The sequence below is a fragment of the Alexandromys fortis genome, unplaced genomic scaffold (assembly GCF_014885135.2).
Source record: "Alexandromys fortis isolate MF-2015 unplaced genomic scaffold, M_Fortis_MF-2015_v1.1 scaffold_82, whole genome shotgun sequence".
Classification (NCBI taxonomy): domain Eukaryota; kingdom Metazoa; phylum Chordata; class Mammalia; order Rodentia; family Cricetidae; genus Alexandromys; species Alexandromys fortis.
The window spans coordinates 5,222,134-5,240,527 of NW_026067963.1; the positions used below are offsets into that span (position 1 = coordinate 5,222,134).

Sequence of the window (18,394 nt, forward strand, 5' to 3'; positions counted from 1 at the left end):
ATGTTCTTTGGACCTGACCTTTGTCTCCTCTGTTAATGTGTTGGCCTCTTAATCTCACTGCTAAAGCAACAGCAACAAAACAAAATCATTTACGGACCCAAATGTTAGCTATCATTTCTTACACTAGTAACTTCATTGAAGGTGCTGATGAATCCAAGGCACGAATCAGAGAGGCAGAAGTTAATCAATTGATAAATTAGAAAAGCTGCCTGAGGAAAGAGGAAAATTAACAGTATTGCTTGGAAGAAGGTGTGGCTCAAGCGAGGAGTTATAGGGAATAATTTTTGGGAGAAAAGCCTAGTTGTCAGTAGTGTCCAGACACATGGCATATAGTGCAAGTTCATAGCCTTTAGTGGTCCTACACCACAGTCTAACCTCCAGCAATTAGGAACTAACATAGTTAAAGCCGAGAAATTCTAAAGACTTAGGGCAATGTCTTACAAGGTGTAAAACTGAGCAAGCAGTGGCAAGTCTATAGCTGAAAATTAATGTAAACAATAGTTACTTTCATTGAGAGTCAGGATTAAAGCACACTTATGGCATTTGTAAATAGAATTGCTCCTCCTCCACACCAACACACACACACACACACACACACACACACACACACACACACACACACACTTCCATAGAACAGTGCAGGGAAAGACCATAAATAAAGCTATGGACCAACAGGCGATAGTGGTAACACTCCTGCCCCCCTGTGGACGCCAGGGGGAAACGTAGGGCCAAGACAAGGGAGAGTGCTGAGGGCTGGTAGCTGCAGCACTGTGGTGTGCTTAGTGTGTGCACATGAGCATGCGCACACATGTGTGTATGTGTCTGACTGACTCTCTACATGTGTTTACTGCCATCCGTGTGCGAGAGGCGCAGTGAGGTAATGGAGGCGCTCGTGGCTAAGGTCAGCCTCCCCACAGTTTTCACTAAGGATTCAGGAGACAGCTGACCATAGGTGGCATAGGAACCCTCACCCCCTACCTTTCCTATCGCTGGGGCATTCTAACCCACCAGCTGCTGTTCTTTGCGCCTACTCGTACTGAACAAGGGCTCGGAACCCCACACTGTCTGTGCCTCTTCCCCGAAGTGATGCTTTCCCTAAGGGACCAGAGAACACACTGCATCTTGAGAGCTGTAATTACAGACGCCATTGCTGAACTGTTTGACTGACAGTAGGTTTTTTTTCCCCCTTTTGTCTTGAACAGGGGAGTGTTTGGGAAACAGGGCTATCAATGCCAAGGTAAGAAAACATGTCTACAACCATGTCTAATCGTGTTCTTCCCTGTAAATATGGCAATGCCAAGAGCAAACAGGCCAGGCTGCGTGTTACCCATCAATACTATGGAAAGTCACGTGACACCCGTGTGGCAACTCTAGTTCTTACCAGACCCTGGGTGCTTTGACCATATGGAGGGAATTTGTTCATTTCTAAAGTAAGGACGTCCAGAAGAGTTTAGCTGCTTCCAGTTTGCCTCTTCAGAAACATGAGAGGACAAAGAAGTAGTACCAATGTGTGAGCCTACCCTTGAGTCTTGAAGATAAAGTTTTGTTTTTCACATAACAGTGTTGGCAGGGTGAGCCTTTGAAAGTTGATATGTGTCTATGTCACCTGCATAAGGTATGGATACTATTATCCAAATTAGCTTTATTTTTTAGACTTATGATTTCAGGGGGAAAAAAAAACAAAACAAAAAAAATGAGGTGGCTCAGTGGTTAAGAGCACTTACTGCTCTTGCAGAGGACCCCATAGTTCAGTTCCCAGCACCTGCATGGCTACTCATACTGTGTCAACTCCAGTTTGGAGATCTGGTGCCCTCTTCTGGCCTCCATGGGCACTGCATGCATGAGCTGCACAGCTGCACAATCCAAACACCCATAAACATAAAATAAAAAATTTAAATGAGATGTTAGCATGTACCAGGCCATGGTCCTGCTCCCTAGCACAATCAATCAATCAATCATCAATCAATCAATCTGTCAATGTGAGGGGACTTTTACAATTAAATACCTCCCATGTTCACAAGTCGAAGGTAAAATCAGCTTACTAGTATTCTTGCAGACATAGGAAAAGGTGAAATGGAACTGGGAAAGAAATTTCCTCCCAGGCGGGTCCATGTGGGCTGGATCCACTTGGCCCTTCGTGCGTACTTCACTTGCTGTCGGCCTGAATGTCATCGGTCTGAATATTAGTGCCGGGCATTTTGACTTCTCCCTCCAGGTGATTGGTAACTCCGCACCACATGGTCTATATTGGCAGTCCACACGTGAATAAGAAAATCCTGCTGGGAGTGGTGGCGCACACCTTTAATCCCAACACTTAGGAGGCAGAGACAGGCCAGACTCTGTGAGTTCGAGGTCAGCCTGATCTACAGAGGGAGTTCCAGGACAGGCTTCGAAGATACAGAGAAACCCTGTCTTGGAAAAATAAAATCCCCTTTCTTCTTTGTAGGAGGTGGTGTAGTGTGTTTTTTCACTTAGGAGAACTGATTGAGACACCCTCTTGAATCTAATTTTTACTTTTACACGTGAAAAATTCCACTGAAGTCTCCAAGTTATGAGAAATGAGCATGTGATTAGTATAGCAGCTGTAACTGATGTCCTCACACATTTTTAAAACAAAAACCAAAAACAAAAGAATCATCCTGCCAGCTCACAATGGGATTAAACTTGAAACCAACAGCAGAAAGATACCTGAAACCTTCATTATTTGAAAAGAAAACACTGCATTCTAGGTAGCACAGGAGGCAAAGGAAGCTTACAAGAACATCTTTTAAAAAATATTGCATTAAATAAGAATGAAGAATATAAAAACAGGTGGGGCACAGTGAAAACCATGCTCAGATGGAAAATTTGGATCATTACATGTACTGAGGGTACTACTCAGCGTTCTGAATACTCAGAAAGTTGGTTGAGCCATTCTGCAATTTTTTTTTTAATTGCCCACTGAGCACTCAGAACAATGCAGGCAATTGCGGGTAGACCTCAGCCATGTGTGGAAGATTTGAAGGAAGGGGCAGCGGTCTGAGGGGTTATGGGAATCAGAGCGGGGAGACAGGTAGAAAATATTTTCTTGGGTGAGTTATTCTTTGAGTTTTATCTTATTATAAATATTAGCTACCAGGCAAGTAGACTATCTTAGAGACAAAGGAGGAACACTTCTAGAAAGATCATACAGTTTAATTTTATTGAAGTCAATGGGTCTCATAGAAGGGTGATGTTAAGTAGCACGGTGGCCCCTGAGGGATCTGGAACCTGGCTGGGTTTGAACACCGGTGATGGCGGTGAGATGGCGCTGGACGTGTTCAGTCCTGCGACCAGGGTCATACTGTGAAGAGATTCCTCCGAAGCTGGGTGCAGGATGCCGTACAGTCAGGAAGAAGGGAGCAGCTCAGGACAGGGTGGCAGACAGTTTGCACTGAAACAAAGGTCTTCCTAGGGTAGTGTCCACGGATGCAGGAAGGAGGAGAGCAACTGGCTGCCAGTCACTGGCACGGGCAGCTTTGGTTGCCTGCTGTAGCCAACTGTCCCGGGAGCGTCTGATAAATGTGTAATTGCTGGATTTAATTTTCTAGTGTGCACCTGCGTCGTCCATAAACGCTGCCATCATCTCATTGTTACAGCCTGCACTTGCCAAAACAATATTAACAAAGTGGATGCCAAGGTAAGAGAAGGCTGGTCTGCTGATTAAGCACCCAATCTCCCCCCCTCTGCCCCATATGCTCTCCCTCTTCCCTCTCTCCCTACTTTTCCTGCCTCCTTTCTCCGCCCTCACCCCTCCCCTCAGTCTTCCCCCTAATCCTTAGAACCCGCATATGCCACTTGCACCATTATACTCCGAGCTCTGGCGAAGAGAGAGACGCCAAGCTTGGACAAGCACCTGGATTGGAATGCCGAGTCTGGCTTCCATAGTGATGCTCTGGCAGCTCAGAGCCTCTCTGTGCATCAGCCTGAAACATCGAGGCCTCACTCAGGCATATTAGCAGCGGTTAAATAGAACTGACAAGTATATTAACTGTAAATAATGCTTGCTAAGCAAAGAGCCTCCTTCAGCTTCATAGGAACTCCAGGAAAATGTCTCAGTGGAAAGGCTCCCGTTGCATTTGCCTGGGATGGGCATATGTTCTAAATTCCAGAGGGAGAAAGCAGGGGGAGTGTGGGTTGACATTTAGTGGACTTGCGGATGCTTTTGGGGAAGTCCAACTTGGGGACATGCAGGGTAGGGACACCACACACAAGGAGATGAGCTGGAAAGAGGCCAGGAGAGTCCACAGAGGAGCCGTCATTGTCTTGCCCTTTCTCATGGTGCACCTGTAGCTGTGGCTTCAAACTGTGAGGCTGACAATAGAGCATATGGGGAGGAGGTACGTGAGACATGGCACGTGAGGAAACTCCGTGAAGTCTGCACTCACATTGTCTAACTGCAAATGCCAGATGAAGACTGGAAGGGCTGAGTGAGGTGGCCCCTGCAGGGTCACTTTGGGATGGCTTCATTCTCTGACCCCGTGTCTTCTGAGTGACGGTTTCTAGAACCGAGAACTGTGATCTGAATATAAAAGTGAACAGGAACATTTTAATTTCTGTGTCTTTCTCCTAATGGCGAATGGTCTAACACGCACCTGCATCTCGGTCCTTGTCTGGTTCACGAACAAAAGGTGCTAAGGCTTGAGAGACAAGCGTGGAAGGATAACCTACCGTGCTCAGGGGTTATCGCGATACTTGACGTTCGCTGCGCTCCTCTTCCGGTTATTCCCAAACATGTTCTGTGAGAGCTGAGCTTTCTCCTCTCCCTCCAGATTGCAGAGCAGCGCTTCGGAATCAACATCCCACACAAGTTCAACATTCACAACTACAAGGTGCCCACATTCTGCGATCACTGTGGCTCCTTGCTCTGGGGGATAATGCGACAAGGACTTCAGTGTAAAAGTAAGATGCAGAGGTTCCGGCCTCCCACATTCTCCATGGCAACATCACACGAGACACCTGTGGAGTTCTGTAGGCTCAAAATCTGACCTAGGGCTGAACTTTTACATGTCCATATCTGAGTTGGGTCATTCACGTATCATTTGTTGAGCATGTCGTGCGTGTAAAGAGAATGCGATCCGATCCCTAAAATAATATTAGAAGATTAAATTAGATGTGAAATCTCGTGATCTACCATGCTGGCTGTTAGCTACTCATTGCTGAGTGTAGACTGAGCTCAAAGGCACTTGAAAGGGGCATTGGAGGAAGTGTGGGGAAGGAGGAAGAAGGTTCAGGTTCTAAGTAAGCACTGGTTCCCACATGAAGTAAGCAGCAGTTGGATGTCAGTGTAGCAGGAGCTGCGTGGGTGGTCGGCAAGAGCCCTGTGATGTGACTGAAGGAGCAGGTAGGGCAAAAAGCGAAGCTTTGATGGTGGCTGGCAGCTTACCAGCCATACCCAGTGCTGTTCAGAGCTCTTACTTCTTCAAAGGCCCCGAGTGTCTTGTTGGGGGTTGTGGGAGCTTTGGCCTTAAGTTCATCTCCCCTTAATATGTGATTGTCTGACTGTCGTGGGGTCCACCTGAAGCCTTATCAAACACACACTCAGATGACAGCTTCCTCTTGGCTGTCTGGGATAGTCAGACTGCGTCTGCCAACAGAAGGGACCAAATTCTAGTGAGGCACAGTGGTACACACGCCTCTAATCCCGTCACTCAGGGAACCGACATAGGAGTGTCAGTGAGGTCCAGAGCAGCCTGAGTTACAGAGTAAGAAAACCAACACAAACAACAACAGCCAAGTTCTCTGCCCCTCTAGCATCTTTTTCATCCACCTGGAAGGGCAGCCAGCTCAGCCAGAGGCTGAGGCTGAGGCTGAGACGTGGCTTGATGCCGGCCTGAGTGTCTCACCTGAGTGATTTCTTCTATTTCTGGCTCGTATACAGATCCGTGCCTGGGACTGATCTTCTCTTCTCTGTCCCCGGTTGCCCGAGAACAGCATACCTCCATTGACTTGGCTCCTACAACTTTTATTTTTATTGTGAACCGGGTTGTTCTGAGAGGTCGTTGTAGTGCGTGTCCCTCTGTGCCAGGCAATTTCCCACGGAGCTAATGCAGCTTAAGCTTCAGACCTCGCTCTGCTGGATGTGGCATTCTTTCTCATAAAGAACGCGTCCCCAAAATGACAAGCTCAATCCCTGTAAAGTCTAGTTTGTGGTGTGCCTCCAAAGACGGGCCGACACCATCAAAGAGGCGCTTGTCCTACACGGCTTCAGTCGGCCCTTCCATCAGCAGGACCCACTTCCCGACACCAGATAGGAATTTATTTCTGCCGGTTAAACCTTAGAGCCTTCACGAGCACAAGAACCATAGCTTGCTTTGCTCGCTGCTCCAAATGTCATCTGCCCTGACCTTCAAGCACTTTAAAAGTTGTTTTTTTTTTTGTTTTTTGTTTTTTTTTGTTTTTTTTTTTTTTTTTTTTTTNTGTTTTTTTTTTTTTTTTTTTTTTTTTTTTTTTTTTTTTTTTTTTTTTTTTTTTTTTTTTTTTTTTTTTTTTTTTTTTTTTTTTTTTTGTCTTCCCCTACTGAACAGTTAGAACCACAACCCCGCCGGATAGACTTTGTGGGCTAGGAGCGCCACCTAACCACAGCAGTACCCAGAAAGGAGCTGGAAGGAGCTCTCTCCCTCAGAAACCCGTCTCTACCTTGTTTGAACAGTGACCTAGCTGCAGCATGTACACAGCTGCTTTTTATTTCACTGTTAATCAGAAGGAGGGAATAGGCCCGTCGGCATGATTCTTTGTTATCCAATCGCCTGCGATTGTCAGCGCGATGAACATTTTAATCTCTGCTTTGTATCTCGCTGCCAAGGCAGCAGCGACTGTTACACTTGATTTAGATGAGTCTATCCCGTCAAGTCACAGTGAAAAGACTCGAAATCTGCTTTTTGAAATCTGTTATTCTTTCGTGTGCTAGGATTTCTGCTTCTGCACAAATCAGAAACAGATAAAATGTCAGGCATTGTTCTGAGTATGGGTTTAATTCTGTGGGCTGACATTGTCAGCCTGCAGTGTTCCTTCCGTCTCAGTCCTTAGGCTATTAATGTTCTCTACTGCACGGGATGACTCTGGATTCTGCTTTCTTCCCTCCAGTATGTAAAATGAATGTACATATTCGATGTCAGGCCAACGTGGCCCCAAACTGTGGGGTGAATGCGGTGGAGCTTGCCAAGACCCTGGCAGGGATGGGTCTCCAACCTGGAAATATTTCTCCAACCTCGGTGAGCCCTTTGCCTTTGGTTGCCTATTATTACCTATTTTTCAGGTGTGGTGAGCTCAGATGAAATGCAGGGAACATAATCACAGCAAATACACTGAAAAGGTCGTCTGCATTTTTTTTAAAAGAAGTATTTCTCTCCCATCTAAGAGTTTTGTATGCAGTTACGGCAAGCAACAGTGAGGATGCACGTGTATCAGGAAGCGATCCCTCTGCTTAAAATCGGCTTCCCATCAATTTGGTCTGGTGAAAATCTCAGAACGTAGGTGCCTAGAGTGTGCTCATGGCTGATGACCAAGCTGGACAACGGGCCAGTAGCCACAGGCCTCAGCCTCCTCATCTCCAAAGGGCTTGCCTGTGCTTCTCCATTCCCGAGACTGCATCATGTGTCCGGGGTTGAGAATCTGTCTGTTATGTTCTGCAGCTCACAGCTTCTTCCTCTGGACACTCGGCAGTAGGTGGGGTGGTTCAGTTGCCCCGGCCGGGTGTGGTCCTGCATCCTCCCTAAGGGACATCCAACTGATGTCCATCAGAGCCTGGGCTGCTTCCCAGCTCATACCTCTACTTTTTAGCCTGTGTCTGCAGGGAACTGGGGATAGCCACGCCTGGATGGCTGTGAGATGGGAAAGAGGTAGGTGGAGAGCCAGTTCAGGAGAGGCCCAGACCCACCGTGAAGTCATCTCTGAGTGCTCTGGAAGGAAGTCCAGTCCCTCTGAGGTTCTTCCTGACTTAGAAAGCAGCAGTACTACCATTTCATTCCCTTTTACAGAAAGGCTCCTGCCGAGATCAGGGCTCGCACTGAGGGTGCGCTGCAGGAAGGCACTGGGCAAGTCCACCTCTCTGCCTGCTCGTGGGTAGGCAGGTAGGATGCTAAAACGGTGAGGTGGGGGTCCTAATGCATAGGATGGTTGGTCCTGAGAGGGAGCGTTATGTATGTCAGGATGAAATAAGGCAGGCTAGGTGACATCGTCCCAGAATGGGCAGTGCCTCCCTGTCTCTCAGACCAAGCACCTTTAATGCTGTGGTATTTAATAGTGGGGAAACCAGATTTACCTGCTGTCAGCGCATCATTAAGAAGAGAGAATTATAAGTCACCAGAGAGAAAATCTGTTTTAAAAAGAGATTAAGGAACGCAGGCTCTTGAGTTTTTAACTCCAACCAAGAATTCGGGTAGAGGAACTAAAATTTAATCATTTTTCTATTTTTGAAAAGTTTACAAGAGACTGAGAGGAGGGAATCAGGGAATCTATAAAAACCATTGTATTTTAAATATAATCCATTTTCTTATATTGTTATCCCTGTTTTATGGTGTTACATATTTAAGATCCTTGAAGGTGCTGTGTCTTGGTTGGTTTGTTTTCAACATTGCTTACAAGTTCCAGCAGGGCCTAGAATCCAAGCATAGCCTTTAAAACTATGTACTTTAAAAAGGTACATCAAGAACATCACAATTCTCAGAGTGAAGGAGCTGCTCAGTGGTAGAGTACTTCTGAACATGCATGAAGCCATGGGGTCTACTCACAGCACCTCAAAAGACAAAAATATTAATTAATTAATTAAAATAAATAAATAAACCAGTCAAACAAAAGCAGCCTCCTGGGGGCTGGAGAGATGACTCAACAGTTAAGAGCGAGTATTATTCTTGATAGGATCAGAGTTCAGTTCCCAACACCCGTGTCAGGTGGTTCACAACCACTTAACTTCAACTCCAGGGAATCCAAAACCCTCCCCTGGCCTCCGTGACACCTGCACACATGTCCACATGCCCACAGAAACAGACACACACACAATTAAAAATAAATAGTTTAGAAGCAGCCCCGTGTTCTCAAAAGGCATTTAAAGATGTAAAAAGTAAATGTGACCCTTTTGAAATAATACGATAATTTAGTAACATTTTAAAATTTAGTATGGAAATGTGTGTCTGTATATTGTTTTAGAAATGTATAATGGAGAAGGCTGCTGAGATTTTAGATTTACCCACCATAATTCTTGCTGCCCCTCCTCTTTATTTATATAATGTAAGCTTTTGTCTTTAAAAAAAAAAAATGCTGGTCCTGCTGCTGTGACTCCGAGCAAACATGAAAACCACTCTTTGCACGAAGTGGTCGCTAGGTGGCTCTCCTGGAATTGACTGCTCTTGGAAAAGCCATTGCAGAAGAAACCAGTGACCAGCCTAAGTCACTGGCATCTTTATTTCTGCACATTCTCCACACAGCAGGGCGTGCATACAGAGCAGAAGCGGATGGTGAGGGGTTTGAGTTGAAGAAGCTAAACATTTGCCCAGGGCTGACTTCACCCACATGATGGGTGGAGGCTGAGATGGCTCCCCGCCCGGAAGTTATCCCTATCCATACCTGCCTTGTGCTCACAGGAGTTTCTGCATTCCTTCTCCTTGCAGAAACTCATTTCCAGATCGACGTTAAGGCGGCAGGGAAAGGAGGGTTCCAAAGAAGGAAATGGGATCGGTGTCAATTCTTCTAGCAGATTCGGCATTGACAACTTCGAATTCATCCGGGTGCTGGGGAAGGGGAGCTTTGGGAAGGTGAGTCTGGGCTTTGACCAGCTGAATTTAAATAACAAATGCGCTGTGTGTGTGTATGCTGTTTGTGTGTGTGTATGTGTGTGTGAGTGTGCTGTTTGTGTACATGTATGTATGTGGGTGCACACTGGTCTTTCACATATGTACCCAACCGTCAAGTCTCCCTCACGCTCCCTCCTGCGTCGCTCTAGGTGATGCTAGCCAGGATAAAGGAAACAGGAGACCTGTACGCCGTGAAGGTGCTGAAGAAGGATGTGATCCTGCAGGATGACGATGTGGAATGCACCATGACGGAGAAGAGGATCCTGTCCTTGGCCCGCAACCACCCCTTCCTCACCCAGCTATTCTGCTGCTTTCAGACTCCTGTGAGTATGACCGGTGCTCCCTGCCGCCCAGCCCATGTCTCCAAGAGCCGAGATAATACTGAGATGTTGACGATATCAGGATGTTGTGTGGAATGGGCTCTAAAGACGCTGGCCACTTCTGGTGACCTGGGCAGACCCCTTCCCTCATGCTGTCCCATAGAAGGGTCACCTCAAGGGTTGTGCGCCCTGATATTGAAAAGATCTTCTGCATGAATTTCTTACATCAGAGAAGTTATGAAAGTCTAACAGTAAAGTGAATGTCATGGGTTATCTTGGTGAATTTGGCTATAGTGCTTCTTCTATATTCTGGATAATCTTGGACCTGAGTGAAAGAGTTGAGCAGGACCCAGAAAGAGCACCTTGATTTGATTCATCCCAAGACCTTGCTCTTGGCCTTAAAGACTCTTTGTCTAGTACTTTGGACTAGTCTTGGGGTTTGTCTCTGCCTGTGATGTTAAGAGTAGCAATGTAGGATTCTTTTTGCTGCAGTCAATAGAATGCTGAGCTAACGGTTGTTTAAACAGAAACCAGGGTGGTCTTGGTTCAAATCCACACAGTGTAAAGTGGTGGTGACCCCTAGGGTTCAACTCCTTGCCTAGCACTGTTGCACACGCCTTCTAGCGGAGAGTATTTGTTGCACCTTTACACTTTGACAGAACAGCATCCAAAGCAGAGGCCAGTAGGTCGCATGGACCACTTTCCTTTCTTAGTCTTGGGGCATCTTTTTTCAGCAGCAGGGCCTGGAGAGGAGATAGCTCACCAGGTGAGCTGATGAATCATGACTGTCTTATACTACTCACTCGTTTCATACTCTGGGCCAGGCCACTCTGCTGCCTTTTTAGACTTGGATTCATAACAGGGCTTCTCTTATCAGCAAAGAGGGAAGGTGACCTCTATGAAGACACCCAGGTCGCAAAAGATAACTCAGAATTTTCCTGCTGTCTGGGAGACTGAGCCCTGGGTGCATCCCTTGGCTGTGTTGCTATCAGGGAACCTGAGGTGGTGTGGGAACACATGGAACATCTCACTTGACTGGAGATAGAAATGAACAGCTAATCTGAAGCCAGAAGTGAGACTCTAAATTTGTTGGTAAAAAGAGTACTCCAAACAGTGGGCAAACAACTCCCACAGATGGGGTTGACGTGAGCATCAGGTGTGTGCAGATTTCAGTACAGTATGAGACTCTGAAGCTGAGGAGGGCCTGACTTGTAGATGGAGGTTTTTGTTTTGCCTGGTTCTGCAGCTGTTCAGTCCAAAAAAACACACAGATGCTTATATTAATTATAAATTGTTTAGCCTATTAGCTTATTATTATTATTATTTTGGTTTTTCGAGACAGGGTTTCTTGGTAGCTTTGGAGCCTGTCCTGGAACTAGCTCTTGTAGACCAGGCTGGCCTCGAACTCACAGAGATCCGCCTGCCTCTGCCTCCTGAGTGCTGGGATTAAAGGCGTGCACCACCACCACCTGGAGCTCATGCTTATTTTTAACTAGCTCTTACAACTTAAAGTAACCCATAGTTCTTCTCTATGTTTAGCCACATGGCTTGGTACCTTTACTCAGTAGGGCATTCTCATCCTTCTTCCTCTGCATCTGGCTGGTGGCTCCATCTCTACCTTTTCTCTTCCCAGAATTCTCCTTGTCCAGTTGCCCCACCTAGACCTCCTGCCTGGCTTCTGGCCAATCAGCATTCTACTAGGACAATACGCATAACAAATTTTTACAGTGTACAAGAGCATTATCCCACAGCACTGACTGAAACTAGACCTGCACAGGAAAGCAGGACCAGGCTGTGGAATGCAGCAGAAAGCTGCTGAAGAAACAGAAGTAGAGGAATGAAAGGCCCTGTTGCAATCTTCTTACACTAGGCGGCAAATGCGTCCAAGTGTCTTTGCCCTCGCTATCACAGGAGACTTTTCAAGTTTTTGGTTCATGAAAGCACATGCACGTCATATGCACATCATCCTTTAAAAACACAAACAGGGACTAGAGAGGCTGCTCAGCCGTTAAGAGTCCTGGTTGCTCCCCCACAGGAGGACTCAGGTTCAGTTCCGAGCATCCACATGGTATCTAACAACTGTCTATAAGTCCAGTTTTGGGAATACTGATGCCCACTTCTGGCCTCTGCAGGCACCAGGCATGTGTGTAGTACACAGACATAAATGCAAGCAAAACACCCAAATACATAAAATAAATAAAAAATGCAAACAGTGCTTTACTTTGACTATGGTTACACTAGTTTTTTTTTTAAACACAGTAATGGTCAATCTTGGAAATTGTTCCATATTTATGTACATCTAGCTGCTTCATTTTTATAGCTGTATAATATTTTAAGAACATGGTGTGCAAGGCATGGTGGAGTATGACATTCATCACAGCAACTCAGGATTCAGGGACAGGCAGATCGCCATGGTTTCAAGGCCAAGTAGGCCAGGCAAGGCTATATGTTTAGACCTTAGCTTTTGCATATATGAATATATATACTTATGTATGTGTGTATACATATAGTTATATATAATATAATTTCCTTATTTAATTTATTTATTCTATGTTTAATTACCTACTTGGTCTTTTACTTCAACCCACCTTGCAATAAGTTCCCTTGTACTTTTATCTTTACATGTTTATAGGAGTTTCTACATGACATATTGTTAGATGTAGTTTTTCTCAGGAGACGTGTGCATTTAAATTTGAATAGAGCCCACTTGTTCCTTCCTCCATCACAGTAAAAGGCAGATAACATTTTATGGTCTGCCCTCGAGGCGTTGTTCCCGTAGTTCTGCTTCTGCTGTCTTATTTAGTCTGTGCAGTGACCCTAGCAGTAATAACATTTCAGAGAGTGTAGGGATTTCCATCGGTGGGTCTTTCCTAGTGAAGGTCTGATGTTTGGCCACAAGGTGGCAGTCTTGACTGCAAAGTGATTTTGACTTCACCAGCACACCACCACTCTGTAACATTTTTAAAGGGTGTGAATTACAGTTGTCTCCAAAACAAAGACCAAAGGGAATGCTCCCCACCTCCAGGTTACAGGGTGGAAAGAATGATGGAGACCAAGAACCAAATGAGTTCTACACATGGTAACACTTGGAGACAAGGTTTCCATTTTATCCTCTGGGGATTCTGGGGAGTCAGGTGCTTCCATCTGCAAGATATTCTTACTGTAACGCTGGGTGTAAAGGGATGAAAATGTTAGTCCCTAAAAGGGAGGACGAAGTTAGATGACTCTAGGTACTTGATTCTACAAGTTATGGCCTCTTAAATGACTGTGGCCTCTTCTCTCAGTGGCTCTGCAGTGAGCACAGACAGGGCATCGGAGTTCCACATCCACTGTCTACCAGATACCATTTCCCTGGGATGCTCCTTGTCCAATAATGTGACGTCCCTCGTGATCCTGTAGAATCCCTGTCACTGAAGCCCAAATAAGTGGGGAGCTCATTAAGAGTCTCTTGGGCTGGTAGTGGTGGAGACATGGTTCAAGTGTAGGTCAGGCTGACTCCGGCCCATGGGTCACATGTAGTCTCACACCACGCATAAGTGGCCGCCCACTCGTGCTGCTGAAGCTCTGCCTGTGGAGCCTCAGGACTAGAGATCCAAATTCTCCTGGGTTTCCCTGGTCTAAATGGCCTGAGAATGCTGTAAAACCCCAGGAGGTCACAGGAAGAAAGTGAAGTTTCTGAAGGATTCAGTGGAGGATAAAGAGCCATCTCGTGGTTCAGAGGTGAGGCTAACTAGCAGGTTACCCACACCCTAGTGAATAAAAGCATAAAAATTCTTGAATGCTGAGGCTGCCCTGTGATGAACACCCACTTCCCCACACCGGAGGCAACCATCCCGGCGCCCCTGTAACGTGGGAATCTGGGAGCTCCTGCTGTTCTTGCCAAAAGAAAAACAATAAGCAAGTTTCAAATACTAGAGACTTTATCAAGTTTTCTGTATAGGTTTAGGAATCCATAAATGTTTCTGCCAAAATCTCCCCATAAATATTATTTTTTATAAGGGAAGAGATCATTTAGAGTTCTGGAACCTTCTGATGGCATGATGCTTTCTAACACTTGGTGACTCATGACCTTTAGTGAGATTTGTAAAAGCTGTTGGACCTGCTGGTTTTATTTTTCATTGTCTAGCTAACAGAAACAGTGTAAGAAAAAGATTGATATATATAAGGATGCTTAATCTGGGGCAGCGCGATGTGGTGGGTAAAGGCACTTACCGCTGAGCTTGAACACCTGACACTGATCCCAGGGCCTACATAGTGGAAGGAGAGAAGTGATTCCCTAAAGTTGTTCTCTGACCCACACACATCTGCTTTGACACACACTCACACACATACACACACACACACACAGAGGGAAGAGAGAGGGAGAGAATAAATAAATGTTTTTAAAAGATGCTTAATTTTTAAATATGGTTAATATATTATTAGTTCATTGTGAATATTTTTTAAAGATTTATTTAGTATGTATACAACATTTGGCCTCCATATATACCTGTAGGCCAGAAGAGGGCACCAGATCTCATTACAGATGGTTGTGAGCCACCATGTGGTTGCTGGGAATTGAACTCAGGACCTCTGGAAGAACAGTCAGTGCTCTTAACCTCTGAGCCATCTCTCCAGCCCCCATTGTGAATATTTTTTGATTGACAGCTACTCCATCATTCCACCCTCAGCTCTAGTACCCAACATTGTTCTTTCTGCTCATGCCAATTTTTTAGATTTGATTTCCTGTGCATGTTTTTTTTTTCCGCTTAATCTTCTCCAGATCCGTGTGTGTTATCACAAATGATAGGGTCACCTCCTGTTCTAAGGTTGAATGATATCTCATTGTATGTCCACCCCACACTTTCTATGTCCGTTCATCCGTATCATGGCTAATGCTGCGGTGAGCGGGGCATGCAATTCTCTTTCCAATGTGCTGACTTCATTTTCTTTGGATAGACACCGAGTTAATGGAATTGTTAGATCATATGCATGTTCCATTTTAACTTTTGAGGTATCTTCATTCAGTTTTGGACAGTGGTTGACTGACTCGCGGTCCCGCCGTCCACGTGAAAGGTCCTCCTTCTTCCCCACTGTTGCCAGCACTCAGCTCTTTCATCATTTCAATAGAAGTTCTGGCAGGGAAGAGGTGGTGTCTCAGCACGGCTTCAATTTGCATTTCTCTGATGGGTAGCAGCAAGCATTTTTGCTTCATGCATCGAATGACTGTTTATAGTTCTCCTTTTGAGAAATACCTGTTGAGGTCTTTTTGTTTTAGATCTTTGGAGTTGCTTTCTTACCATTTGAGTTAAATTGAAACAACCTGAGCTTCCTGCAAAGGGCGAACACTTAAATAATGTACTAACTGAAGAGGATTCTCTCCCAGGTATGAGCGCACACACCTGTAGTCCCAGACACGGTATGTGAGGTAACATCGTTTGAGTCCACAAGTTCCAGACCTGGCTGGTCAGTTAAAAAAAAAAAAATCGAAAGTGCTTTGCATCAGACAATGTCATAAGCTTCTGACATGTATGATTAATGGCATGACGTCCTCATCACATAAGATAGATACAGTTATTGTCCTTGCCTTGTCGGCAGTTCAGGGAAACATGGAACTATTAAAACATTCCCTCAAAACCAAACACTTTTAGGAAACTACAGGTCTAGAAGATTCCAAGAAAGAATAGAGAATTTACAAAGATGTAGATGGTTTGTATCTATATCAAGTTCTGATCAAGACAATGAGCTAGCTTTTGCCCCCCTTACATGCACCAGCAGGAAATGATGCCAAAAATCTTACTGGGACTACAGCTGAGTGGTGGGATTTCTGAGGAAGGGTGTCTTTTTCAAATATGTGTTGTGTTTTGTTTTAAACAACAGAGATAGAGAGGAGGATAGGGCATTACTCAGCAAGGAGCACTTGGTCACTAGGGACCTACGTCTCAAATCTGGTCCATGCAAGGTAATTCACTTCCAGGTCCTGGCATCTTCAATAGTGGACGTCGGCCTTGGCATTTATGGCCTAGAATGGAGACCCCGCTGCCTTCCTTCCAAGGCTTACCAACTGAGTAGAAGGAGCTCAGCTGAGGCCAGGAAGAGAGAAGTGAGCTACTGAGTTTAAGAGAGACAAATAGGTGGGGATAAGAGGCTTGGCAGAGGGAGAGACAGGGGGGTGAGAGGCAACGAAGACAGAAGGGGCAGGAAGGGGCAGTGTTAGTTTTTGTTCAGAGACCCAGTTTCAGAGTAGGGGTTCTGCTTGGAAAGCCCAGAATGCCCCGCACCTGGCACCTAGGAGAAGGCTGCACCAGGTCCTTCCTCACCCCTTAGGGGTTTGGCTGTGTTTACATCAGCTTCTCTGGTGGCTGTAGACCACAGAGGCTCCCAAAGCCAGGAGGAACAGGACTGGCTCTTTGCTGTAGATTTCCTCAGAGCTGGGGCCGCTGGCCTTCCTGGGTCAGCCCTGCAGAGGGAGCTCCTGGCAGCCCAGAGGGATCCACTGCTCTTCGCCTGTGGCTCTGCACAGCCAAGGCCCCATTTCTGCAGGCGAGATTGTTCAGAGTCTGTACACACAGGCAAAAGTGGCTCTCAGCAGACTCCAAGTATGTTAGGGAAGTCACCCAGCAACACGAGGGCAAGGGAGCATTGCTTTCTCCATATTTTTCTCTCCATTTATGTTCTATTAGTTATTAGTAAAGCTAATTGTGAGAAAGGCATTATTCTTCTACCCCTATTTCGGGTGAGTGATAGCTTCAGAACCTTGAGTTCAGTCTCTTGCCTTCTTAGCGCCCAGTGTCTTTAAGAAATTCCTTCTTTTAAAATTTTAATCAGTTACACATCTCCACCTAAAAGTATGCCCATCCTTCTAGTGGGCAGGGTACCACTGTGTATGCGTCTCAAGTGGAGAGGGGCTGCATGCACAGGGCACAGCCCACACTGCATTCAACACTGAGCTGCTGCCAGCAGCTGGATTGGAAGGAGGCACACTCAGCTCCTGGCACAGCATCTGCTCTCCATGCTCTGGTGCTCTGCCATCCTGGGCAAGGAGAAGAGACCCCAAGGCTGCAGGTTAGGAGAGAAGAGACCAAGGCAATGAGAGTCTAAAGAGGCCCCTGTGAGGTTCAGCATGCCTGGTTGATTCTTGGACTCTAAATGTACCAGTTCTGCAGGATGGGAGAAAGGCAGAAGCTGGAACTTCGCTGAGACCTGACATCCATTCTAGAAACTTCTACTCATTACTGCTGCCTCAGAAAGTGCACTCTGATATTCAATAAATACCTGTTGGGCAGAGTATCTTGCAATATTCACAACAATCCCGGAAATTGAAGACGTTTGTAACAGTTTGGATAGTTGAGGTCCAAAGAGGTTAAACAGTCTGTCCTTGGTCACAAAGCAAGAGCCAGTGTGTATGGAGCTGTGTGCCGTGGCTGTTCCACTGTACCAAGAAAGCTCCCCTCTCTGCAGTGTCTACATCTGGGAAGCATATATAACCTTGCTTTTCCACCCTATGCATTTTCTGGCCTTTTGTGAAACACCTAAGGATATTTCTTCTGCTCCCTCTGGAACTAGGCTTTCTCCTTTCCCTGAGCACTGACTTACTTCACATGCAGTTTGGTCTGCTTACGGGTCACTTGCTGTAGTTTGCCTTCGGCTCAGATGAAAATAGAAATCTAACTAGAACACGGTATTGGTGTTTCCCATCCCTGCTTGCTCCCAGCCCATCAGCGTGGACCATCTTTCTTTCAAGTTGGTAGCTATGGAGATAGATCCACAGACCAAATTAGGATGTCTAGACCTTGCTGTGTGTTGGGCTGACCTCCTCAAATTGACAACCTCTGGGGACAGTGTACAAGGGGGCCCCCTTCAGGCACAGAATTTCAGATTCTGTGCTCCTGAGGCTACAGGGCCTTGCACTTGTTGGTAAACAGAGTCTTGAACATGAATGGAAAAAAGCAGTCAGAAGGTGAAGCTGTTCATCTGCCCCTGTCTCTGGCTATTCGGAGCAGAGAGACCCAAGATCCTGAATTTCTTGTAATCCCTTGATCTGAGTGCCTACAGCTGCTCTGAGCACGAGACCTTCAGGAGTTCCTGATGGCAGGAGAGTGGTTTCTGGTGGGTATAGCTGGGCCATGGCTATCTCTATATAATCTGCCCCTGAACACAATAAAGGGGGGGCATTCTTGGGGAATTCAAGGATGACCCGTGTCACTGTCTGTCTGTGTGTGTTTGTGTAATTTAACCTCCAGCTCCCTTGCCCGAAGCTCGCGAACTGGGTGCCAGCGCAAAGAG

The 18,394-nt window shown here is 45.9% G+C and overlaps 1 protein-coding gene across 1 annotated transcript in view; it reads left to right on the forward strand.

The window, feature by feature from the left end:
- Prkch (protein kinase C eta) overlaps positions 1–18,394 on the forward strand; it is a 199,596-nt gene that overhangs the window by 105,413 nt on the left and 75,789 nt on the right. Inside the window, exons 4-9 of the mRNA XM_050153694.1 lie at positions 1,203–1,237; positions 3,570–3,658; positions 4,791–4,920; positions 7,105–7,232; positions 9,627–9,770; positions 9,959–10,132. Of these exons, the coding sequence (XP_050009651.1) occupies positions 1,203–1,237; positions 3,570–3,658; positions 4,791–4,920; positions 7,105–7,232; positions 9,627–9,770; positions 9,959–10,132 (700 nt within the window). The remainder of the gene's footprint in view (positions 1–1,202; positions 1,238–3,569; positions 3,659–4,790; positions 4,921–7,104; positions 7,233–9,626; positions 9,771–9,958; positions 10,133–18,394) is intronic.